The 11,592-nt window shown below is 26.8% G+C and overlaps 1 protein-coding gene across 1 annotated transcript; it reads right to left on the bottom strand.

Moving 5' to 3' along the window:
• Positions 1 to 67: 67 nt before the first annotated feature.
• LOC107639441 (gibberellin 2-beta-dioxygenase 2-like) lies at positions 68 to 5,550 on the bottom strand. Its single transcript, XM_016342939.3, has 3 exons — positions 5,081 to 5,550; positions 1,407 to 1,779; positions 68 to 491 (listed from the first exon to the last, which is right to left on the bottom strand). Exons 1-3 carry the CDS (start codon positions 5,449 to 5,451, stop codon positions 240 to 242), a joined length of 996 nt encoding a protein of 331 aa, XP_016198425.1. The 5' UTR covers positions 5,452 to 5,550; the 3' UTR covers positions 68 to 239.
• Positions 5,551 to 11,592: the final 6,042 nt, after the last annotated feature.

Genomic DNA, 11,592 nt, shown 5'->3' with positions numbered 1-11,592 from the left:
TTAAAAGAGAAAATCTTATGTAATTTGTTTTTCACATACTTTGGTTCATTGCTATAAGGCAGAGTGCGAGAAAGAGATGACGGTAAAGAAAACATGCCCCGAAAGAAAACTTTGATTGCCTGGTTAAAGAAAAAGAGAGGCTTTACAATTTGTAATAGGAAGAACGAAAGTGCAGAGATATTAAGAAGAGCAAAAGAAGCAGTAATAATTAACATTAACTAAAAGTCAAAAGTCAAAAGTCAAAAGTCTTTGCGATTTCTGAAGAGGTCAATGCGAGTGTCTCCAAGCCTGAGAGAGTAAGTGGCTTTCTTGTAGTCGGCCCAAGTGAAAGGTCGGAAGAGAGAGGGGGTCTGTGGTGTAACCAAAACTGGTGGAGCAACGATACGTGCAGTTAGTGGTGGAGCCCCAAAATATGCCATTGACATTCTTGATTTCTGTGAGTTGGTCATTGCCCTGTGTCTCACACTTGCAAATCTTCCATTTGTCATAACCTTGTTTCACAACACAAAAGACCCCGAATTATTCATTCATCAACTTACACTTCTTACCTTTTTCTGTTCAAACTCATGCCACCACTTCTTCAACCCTTGTGTCTCCCCCACCCCTTATATCTCCCTTTCTCATTTTATATCTCCTATGTTTCTTCTATTATGGCATCTGCCACAGATGGTCCTATTTTCACATTCACTTCGTGGGATAAAATTATAGTAAAGTTTTCAAATGTATTTGGAATTACAGTGTTTTACGAATTTTAACGGTTAATTTTAATTAATATATATTTTATATATTTTTATAATTGAGATCAACAATTTTTTTTTATGACTAATTGAGATTAACAATTAAAATTATTAAAACACCAATAGAATTCACATTTTTATTTAAAAATGAAAACATGTAAGTGAGTCAATATAAACATGCATGTAAGAATTACCATATGTAAATTTAAATAAAAAATTAGATACTAAATTATTTATTCGTATAATATAATAATTAATTTTTAATCTACAAATATAATTTTTTATTATGATAAGATCAATAATTTTTTTTATAAACATACATATATTAAAAATTAATAAATAATATAAAATATACATTAAAAATGAATTTTGTATATATAATATTTTTTTATTAATAAAAAAAATGATGCAATGAGAGAATAAAGTATGACAAGTTGATGTGGTAGGCAAGTAGCAATAAGTTGAGGGGGGGGGGGGGGGGGGGGGGCAGTGTTAGAAGATTTTGTACATGTTTGATGTCCTAGCTTAGCTACACACTAAACACTAGTATAGTATAGGCAAAGAAGAGGCCCCCCAAAAAGGCATCACCCATGCTCACTAAAAATGTGAAGAAGTGGGGTTGGAGAAAATAATTGAAGATAAACACACAATAAACATAACATAACATACCTCAAGTACATCACCCACATTAACAAAGAAAGCAGAGGGGTCAGGGATGACTGGGACCCAGAGACCATCTTGGAGGGAGATCTGGAGGCCAGGAACATCGTTGGATCTGAGAATGGTCAAGATCTGAGGGTCAGAATGCTCTCCAAAGCCAACAACCTTATTGGAGGAGTTGTCCCAATCGGTGGTGCAGTGATGAATGGGGGGAATAGGAAGAGGAGGGTAGTGATTGAGTCTGAGAAGTGAGTCACTTTCAGAGTCTTTGATGAGTTTGCTGAAGAGCGAAGTGTCCGGGACCCCCAGTCCCTCTGCAATTAGCTCCAATATCTCACATGCTACCTCCCTCACTTCTTCTGTGTATGCACTCACTATACACCTGTCATGTACAATCACACTGTCTCTCATACACTATTCTCTTTTGAGTCTCCAAAACAAATAAGCTGAGTTTTACGGTGTGTCTTTGTTATGGTGTTTAAATTGCCTAACTTTTTTTTTAAAATAAAAAATAAATCACATAAAATTTATTAAATATTATTTATTTATTTATTTTAATAAGTTAGATACAAAGTGATAGACACCATAGCATTCACCTAACACATAAACACAAATAGCTTTTCTCACTACTATCTCTGATAAACTAAGTCATCAAAATCAATCACTTACATAAAATATAATGAAAATTTATTAGTAGTTATCTTTATTTAAAGTCAATAATTAAAAATTATTATATAACAATTTAATTATACGTATTAAATCATTTAATAATTTTTAACTATTAACTTCATATGACTACGATAATCTTTTATATATTAAAATACAAAATAAATAATGACTAATTTTAATAGTTGATTTTAATATACAAATAATTTTTCTTTTTAATTATTCATATTTCTTATATTTGTAGAGTCAATGATTTCGTTATTTGATATCAAAATTTTTGTAACAAAATTATTTAGGATTTTATTAGTCTATTTTTTTAAATAAAAAATATTAGATTTAATAAATATATTAAAAATTTAAATTTTATTATAAAAAGTTTTTAATTAGTAACATTAATATCTGCAGATATTGTGTAAACCAAAAAGTAGTAATCCATCCCCTAAATTTTAAATCTAAAAAAACAAAATCATTTGTGTACAAAGAAATCATTAATATATAATTATTTATATAATTTTACCTAACAATTTATATGTTAAGAAATCTCCTTGTTTTTTAAAAAGATATAAAAATAGTGTTTCACAGAAAGGTAAACTAAAATAGTGCAATACAAAAATATAAACAGCAATAATTTGTTAGGACGAAAAACAATATTATTGAAATTTGTTAATTCTACTACTGTTAACTCGTGTTTTTTTTTTTATTCCTATAAAAAAAAAAAAGATTTTTGCCTCAACAAATTTCTTGTTCCCACCATGGAGTACGTATTCATCAATTAAAACCATTTTAGGACATGAATTGGGCATAATTCATTGATATTAAAATTTTGAATTTGATGTGATAAAGATAAAGTGTCTGAATTCTTTTACAGGTGTTGACATTTATAACAGAATAATACACAAAGTTCAGTGATCCCAGAACTAGAGCTGGCTCTGGCTCTGGCAGTGCCACTACTCAATCTGGGGTTCTGACTCACTTCACTGACTAGTCACTGCCTTTGCCTGTGTATATCTGTATGCTCTAATACTATTCCACTTCTTGCTTTGCAATTTTTGGTAACAAAATTTCATTTAATTTCATTAAATAATTACCACCGTTACTAGGACATCTTTTTGTTCTGGGAAAATGTAGCCTCTCCTGCCTACTAAACCATAAACACATTAATTTAGTTTTGAGCTTTTGGTTTGATTTGATTGGACATTCTGATATGTCAATCTGACACCACAGCTTTTTTTCAGATGGTACTTTCTTCTCTCATTTTCCCTTTTTCATTTTTTAAAACAAAAAAATCCAAATTAATATTAAAATATAAGATAAAAATAATTAAAAATTATCAGTACTCTAATTAAACTATCTTTTAACAATTACAAATACAAGAGTCATGTCTAAAAAATAGAAGACTTCTAATTATTAAAAACTATAATTCTATATTTTGTCTTTAAATCAAACACTATCTAATAATAAATGAATGAATCAACTCCACTATAGGTCTGACTTATGAGAGCATTGACATGACTAGAACTTTGAACATTGAAGAGAAGAGGTAAAGTGCATGTGTATCTGAATTCTGACATCCTATTATCCCACCTCCTAGGACTACATTTTAAACCATTCAATGCAAGTCCCATGTGCTACATTCGTCAAATGCTTTAGAATGTCACATGCATTCCCAACACTAGTGCTCCTTCCATTTCTATACTTATGCTAAAATAAAATAAATGGTAAAATAAAAAACCTCAGTAGTCCTTTTACATTATTAAACAACTTGCACATTAATAAACAATAAACGTTCACTATAGGACAATTTTAACCTTGAATTTTGACTTACTATAACATTGTTTATAGTGGTTGAAGCTAAGTTTGACAAGTCATACATCAAAATAAAAAATAAAAAAAAATTGAGGTGAAGAAGATAAGATTTGAGTCTCCCACTACCTGTCGTACAAGATCGTCCTAACACCATTCTTTTACTATTTTCTACCAAAAGAAAACATACATACCAAGTTGTATGGTAATAAATACAAATAAACAAATAAAATATAATTATTTATGAATTTCTTGATATTAATTTTAAATTTAATTTTTGTTAATTAGAAAATTCAGCATATGATATGATATAAGAACAGTACTTATTTTAAAAGAAGAAAAAAAAGATTATACTCCCTAATATTTTTTCCTCTTTTATTTAGTTTTTGAGTCCAACTAACTCTGAGAAATTCTAGCAAGACAATATGAATAAGGGACTAATGAAGATTTTACTTAGGGGCATTAAACTGACGAGATGGACCCATGGAATTATATATGTCATTGTTTGAGAGAGCAGTTGCTGCCGTGGTTGTATCACTTACCAAAAACAATAAAAATAAAAATCCAACCTGAAGTGTCACTATCTCTCCCCTCTTTGTTGGTCAGATACAACTCATAATGAGAAGGTAGATATAGCTCAAAATAATTAATATAATCAAAATATTAATATATTACTTATTATTATTATTATTATTCATTGAACTAACATATTGTCACCCGGGTATATATGCTGGCAATAACTTACTAGCTAGTAGCTAGCATGGTCCATAACATATAAAAGAAAGAAATATCGTAGTATTCCTATGTATCTATCCATTACCTCGTCAAAACCCTTATACCGCAGTTCTTGATCATTATATATATGTCATTAATTATGCATAATAATAAAATAATTTATTTAACAAGCAAAATACAATCCTGATAATTAGTTTTGAGATTTAGTTCTGATTTTTATGTTTTATGCTATTTTTAGACGTTGGACAAGTCCTTCGTTTAGTTAATGATAAATAAAATCTAAAAGTAATGAAAGTGGATAACAGTAATATAAAAATATTATGTGTATATCAAAATCAGCTATCAAATTAGTCACTACATATTTTATATTAATTACATATTTTATATTTTAATATGTATTTTAAACAGATAATTAATTTGTCGGCTGATTTTTTATGTACATATAAAATGATGAATACTAGTGATAGTAACGTATGTACCTGAAGTTAGAAGGGACATTGGAAATGTGATGAAGAATGGAGGAGGAGTTAGAGGTAGCATTGAGAAGAAGGTACTCGACCTCACCCATGTCACCATTGAAGCCAATGTTCTTGCAACCATAGACAGGTGCAGCCATTTTCTTCTGGCTCATTGGTTTGCCAAAGAAACCAAAGGCGGCTTCTTCTATTGTGGCTATGGTTTCTTGATTGACACCATGGTTGATGACCTTGAAGAAACCAAAGTCTTCACATGCTTTAACGATGAGCTTTGACACCACCGACCTATCTCCCTTAAGGTCCACCACCGGAAGCTCAATGGTGGTGGATAGGATCCTATCGCTCGTTATTGGGTTTGGGGAAGCCAGCACCATTTTTTGTTCTCTCTTGAGATCAGAGTCTTAAGGAAATAAAGGTGTTTGAAAACTCAGAAAATGAGGTTTTTGGGAGAGAGAGAGAGAGAGAGAGAGTAATGAAAAGAGATAGGGAATTGTAAGTTACAATAATGGGGTATTTATACAGCAAGAATTGAATAGGAAAGAATCCAATTTTTTTCTGTTAATATTTTTTGTAATTTTTTTTATAATAATTTAAAAAATAATACTATATAATAAATAAATATTATCAGTATTTGATTAGTAATAATTTATATTTATATTTATAAATATTTTGTACATAAAAAATATATAATTTACACATATATTTATTAAAATTTTGTATAAATAAATTAATATAATTTATACCCATATTTTTCAAAATTTATACATATAAATTATTAAATTTTATTTATTGAAGACAATTTATTATTTATAATGATCAAATAATAATAAAAAATACTAAAAATTATTGGTCCAAGAGTTTTTTTAATTTAAAATCTAATCAATTTTTACTTGTTTATTATTTTATTGACTGATTTTTTTAATTGTATAAAAATATTTTTAAAAAAAAATCTAAAAATAAATTTTAGATGATTAATTTTTTTATTTTTTATTTATAAAAAATGAACATATTTAGTTAATTATTTATTATGTTAATTATTGTATTAGTTTTAAAATTATTGGCTATATAAAGAAATTTATATTAAATCATTTTTTTGAAAAATCAAATTTTGCATTTTTATAAATAAAGTTAAAGGTAAAGATAATAATATTTAATAACACCGAATTCACTTTCCATAAAAAGCATAGAGGGTGTATCAGGAAAAGTGGTTTTTATTCTCGTGAAGTACAAGTAGCAAATTCTCAATAGAAAGTTGACTTTCTTGGCTCCGTTGTTGACTCAAAGTTGCTTCTTCAATTTAATTGGCATTTTTCTGTGTCTCTTTTGACACAAATCTTCCTTTATGTCCGGCATTTATTACCGCCAATTTCTGTCTTTGATTCCGCATTAACACTTCCTTCCTTTTTCTTGCATACTTTAATTTGCTTTCACACATCAAGCAAGGTTTCACATTTTCTTTTGCCAAAATAATAAGGATTTATATGTAAAAGATTATTATTAGTGAAAATTAGTAATTTTTTATTTTAACAAATATATAATAAATTATAAGAAATTGAAATTTTCATTTTTAAAAAAATTAATTGACAATCTTAACGTATATTCTAAAAATAAATATTGGCTAAATTGAAATAATAATTATTACCGAAGTAGCAATTTAATTATTTTACACCTATTTTAATAAATTAATTATTATCTCCCATAGTTATAGTTGTAGACTTGTATAACATAAATTTATAGGATCGAAAGATGAAATTGCAATGAATAAATCTTTTTACTTTTAAGTTAGAGTATCCATGGTGGTGAAATGTATATCTATAAGATATTTTAACATTCAAATTAGTAATAGTAAGAGATTTAAGGATTAAGGACAAAAAATATCTCTTGTATATATGTTAAGATTTTTATTTATAGTATATAAAGGAAACATTTAAAAAAAATCATATTAAAGTGTGCTAAGTCTAGATTATATATTTTTTGTATGTGAACTGACATGCTATCAAGAGCATTTTTGGTCTGGCTATTACTTTATATCAATAATCAAAATTGGATCGTTATAACATCAAAAGGTAATATTTAGTAAGAAAAGGTATGCAGAATATTATTTGATTTAATTATACATATATGTACCAAACAATCAAATTCAATAATTGTAAGATATATAATATATAAATTATTATTATGGTTTTTAAGATTTGAATTAAATTTTAATTTGATTTTTAACGTTTTAAATGTTTTATTTTAATTTTAAAAAATTTTAAATGGATAAAATATTATTCCACCTTTAAATTGAACATGAATAGTTGAGCGATGTAGATATTAATAATATTATTAATTAAGTGATACTTTATTATTCTCGTGCGTTAGAAAAATATAACTAAAATCTTTTGTAATATTTCTTCTTCTCGTTTTTTTTCTTGTACAAAACTTCAAATCCTAGCAATTATTTATCGATGCTTTAAAATTAAAGAAAAACTTTTATGTTAGTAATCATTATATTGATAAATCGACTTTACTTATATATATTTTTTTTGTTGACTGATTTACTTATATATTGAAATTGAACGTTATTAACTATTCAATATGCTAATTGTTTGTGTCAAATTTAAAAGTTAAATAATATTAAATCTGTTTGAAATTTTTTTTGGACTAAAATAAAATCTTAAAACATTAATGACTAAATTAGAATTTAGTCCAAATGTTAAAAATTAAAATAATATTTTTTCATAATTTATGTTTTTGATAAATATAATAACAACGGTGTGAATATTTAATTAGACAAGAAATTAAAATGAAAGTACAAATATCAAAGTTAATTAATTAAAAGAAACAAAGAAAAAGTGAATTAATTCTAGGAGTAGAAAGAGGGATTCTCTTGTATTGATATTAATTTTGAAAAGAAAAAATGTTGCATGTACTCACTACAGCACAATAAATAGGCGGTTTCTAGTTCCCACAAAATGGACATCTGAGGACCAAGCTTTGCTGTTTGTGGCCACACTATATATATTATACGCCCTCTCCCCTCTCAAAGAATAATCAACAACGCTCCTTCACTATTCATAACTCCCATCTAATCACTCAGGTAAATTGAAATATGTATATTTAATTTGATTATGATATTATTAGTCTTCTTTATTTCATTAATCATATTTCTATGATCTATCATAGGAGCAAGCCATTACATTTGCAAGGGATGGAAGCAAAGTTAAGCCGTGGTCTTTTACTTTTTCACCCTCCTTGATGCACTATTTTTATATGGATAATGTCATATATAATTATATATATAAACAAATAAAACTTTTAGAATTTACGTTCTCTTCTAGTGTATGTTTGATACTGTTAAGTCAAAGTAATAATACTATAATATCTTGAACTCCATCAATGTTTCAAAAAGATAGGTTGAACGGGGAGCTGATATGGATACGATTAGGTTTATCGAGTAGAACAATAGTTGACCAACTTTTAGCATTTAAAAGAAAAAGGAGCAATAGATGCTTTAGATCTGCACTATCTAAATAATTATATTATCAACTACGTTAGACATATATTATTAAGTTCCAACTATCATAAAAATATTAAGATCAAAAAATAAATAAAGTAAATATATTTAATATTTGGTTGAATATTTTATATAATTTAATAAAATATTTTATTAATTTTAACATTTTTATTATAATAAAGACTTAGTTACAACATCTAATATGACTGATATAAAAATTTAATTAAAAAAATATAAAAATTTAAATTAAAAATTTAATAAAATTATAAAAATTAACAGAATAAAATTTATTATTAATTATTAATATTAATTATTAATATTAATTATTAATATAAAATTTATATTAAAATATAAAATATATATTAAAAATAAATTAAATTATATATATTTATATATAAATATATAATAATTAATTTTAATAGTTAATTTTATTCTACATATATATTTTTTTTATTAGTTAGGAGCTCCTAACATTCAACCAAGACTAAACATCACTTTACTTTTTTGGGGTTAATTTTTTTAATATGAAAAATATTGATAATTTTGTTAAAAATAATATTATTTAGTGTAATGACAGAACAGATAAAAATTAACATGCAAGATGTATATTAAACATGTATCATTATTCTAATAATACATTATATATGTTGAACACGTATTATTATTTTAGTATTACACATAGTACATATTAAACACGTGTCAACATTCTAACCAATATATAAAATATATGTTAAACACTTTTTTTATTATCTACAATATTATAATACACTTTAAATATTAATATTCAATTTAAACATCATTTTTATCTCTATATTAAAAATAATTTCTGTTACTTTGGCGAGTTTTGTTTTAATTTGTTCGTTGACTGTTTAAGTGGTAGGTTTGCTTTTTCCCATGCAATAGATTATCCCAAACTCCAATGTCAATTCCTAAAATGCTATTCGTGTACCAAAAGACAAGACAAATTCAGCACATGCTATACTTTTTCACCCCATTAGAAAGAAAGTTCCACCTAGTTTCCTCCGTATTTCTCATTGGAAAAAATAATTTATTTTCCTAACTAATTCATCTTTTTAAGTCTTTTAAAAGTTAATCTTTAAACATGTTTAAATTAAGTAAAAAAGTATTTCACTTTTCTTAATTAAATACATTTTATTCTTATTTGTTATATTTTATAATAATAATTGAGATTTAAACAAATAATTTATTAATAAGATTAATTTTATAAAATTATAAAAAAATAAAAATTCAAAATATGCTAATTTATTTGTTACCTCAAATAATCCATTATTTCTTAAAAAACGTTACACTCTTTCCTCTCTCCAGTTGGAAAGCATTAACATTTGTTCTTTTTAAATTCCTAAATAAGTAACTTAAAAAAATAAATAAATTGCTCTCTAAAATATTAGCATAATCAAGTTTAAGAAAATATTCTTTTAAAAAATTCAATTTGTTAGGATAATGTATACTATACTACAATATAATATGCACGGGTGTAAACTTTAGAATCAAACCATACTATTAATCTAAGTTTATAAATTTAATTTCATGTTGGGTTAATAATAATTAATGGCACATAATTGTATATAGTTTCAAGATTCAAGTTTGAATTGAAGGCACTAGCCTGCATGAGGTTCAGGTTCAGGTTCTAGAGTTTGTTATGGTGAAGAAATAAAAGGTATATTGTTATTTGTTTTAAGAGGAGTTAAAGCGGTGTTTGTTCACATTTGACAAGTTCATGGGTGGAAGAAGGGGGTCCTCTCTTTATTCACTATACATATTGGTTATGGGGGTCCGGATATAGTACTCTTTGCCCCCTTCAATTATTAATATATACATGCATGGGATGGAATTATTATTATTATTATTATTATTATTATTATTGGTCTTCAAACCCATACGGTACGAACAACTTCTTGTGTTCTAAGAACAAATGAATATTTTGATATTTAAATTTAACATAATAATAGTATTGGGCCAACTGTGGAGAGCTCTTGATTACCGGAGAGATTTTGGAGAGGAATCAAGTGAGAGAACATATTAAGGTTTTGAATTGGATGTGGTGTTTTCTCATCTTATGTTCTCTCGCTTGATTCCTCTCCGATGGTCGAGAGCTCCCCACGGTGGTCCAACGATGTATCAGAGCCAATGGTTAATCGGTCTGGTGGTTTTAAGGGGTATTATTTAAGGTGAAGTATTGAAAGTCTTCCCGACAAAGGTGGTCTGGGCGACGTATTCCACGATGTTTTGTGGCGGTGTGATGGACGAATACTCATATGTGGTGGAGGAACTAGAGGAGAGTTGATGTTTGATGTGGAGGCTCACACTTGAAGGGGAGATTGTTAATGTTACAAGTGTGAGGATGAGAGACCCATTAACTTGACACCTTAAGATTTTGAGTTGAACGTGATGTCTTCTCATCTTATATTCTCTATCTCGCTTGATTCCTCCTCGATAGTCGAGAGTTTCCCATAGTAACCCAACAAATAGATCTATAATACGGATGAAAACATAATTAATTTATCAAAATAAAAATACAGGAGCACCTACAAATTTCTCTATGGTAAGTATTCCACATGTATTATATATGTAGGCAGAGTCTATAATTTGTGTGGTCATGGTGGCGAAATAATTTCATCAACTCTTAAAAATATTACTAAAAAATTAAAATGATTTTTTTTTATTTTGATAATATATATTTTTTTAAAATTAAAGTGTTGTTAATAAAATGAAAAAAAACACTACTTTTATTTTTCGTAGTGTTACAATTGAATAGTTACCGTAGTCAACATAATCATAGATACCATAATAACATGCATACGCTATATATTATTCCTATTAATAATTATTTTATTAAAATTAAGTAAAAGAAATTAGTTTGCATAATAACATTATAGGTAGCACTTTTCTCATGCTGATACACACATCACAATTATTCACGTTATTATGTATGGAATTTATATAATATAAAAAAATGTAATATACGAGTAAATAAACAAGAAGAAAATGCTGGAAT

This window comes from Arachis ipaensis, chromosome B1 (genome assembly GCF_059453495.1).
Source record: "Arachis ipaensis isolate K30076 ecotype BB chromosome B1, ASM5945349v1, whole genome shotgun sequence".
NCBI classification, from domain to species: domain Eukaryota; kingdom Viridiplantae; phylum Streptophyta; class Magnoliopsida; order Fabales; family Fabaceae; genus Arachis; species Arachis ipaensis.
The sequence above is the reverse complement of the archived record's forward strand: the minus strand, read 5'-3'. Positions and strand labels throughout refer to the sequence as shown.

What these genes read in the sequence shown, in the direction of transcription:
- LOC107639441 (XM_016342939.3), bottom strand. Translation starts at nt 5,451, where the DNA reads ATGGTGCTGGCTTCCCCAAACCCAATAACGAGCGATAGGATCCTATCC. An exon ending in AATGTCCCTTCTAACTTCAG is followed by an intron (nt 1,780 to 5,080) that starts GTACATACGTTA and finishes TGTACATGACAG; the next exon opens with GTGTATAGTGAGTGCATACA. An exon ending in ATGTGGGTGATGTACTTGAG is followed by an intron (nt 492 to 1,406) that starts GTATGTTATGTT and finishes TTGTGAAACAAG; the next exon opens with GTTATGACAAATGGAAGATT.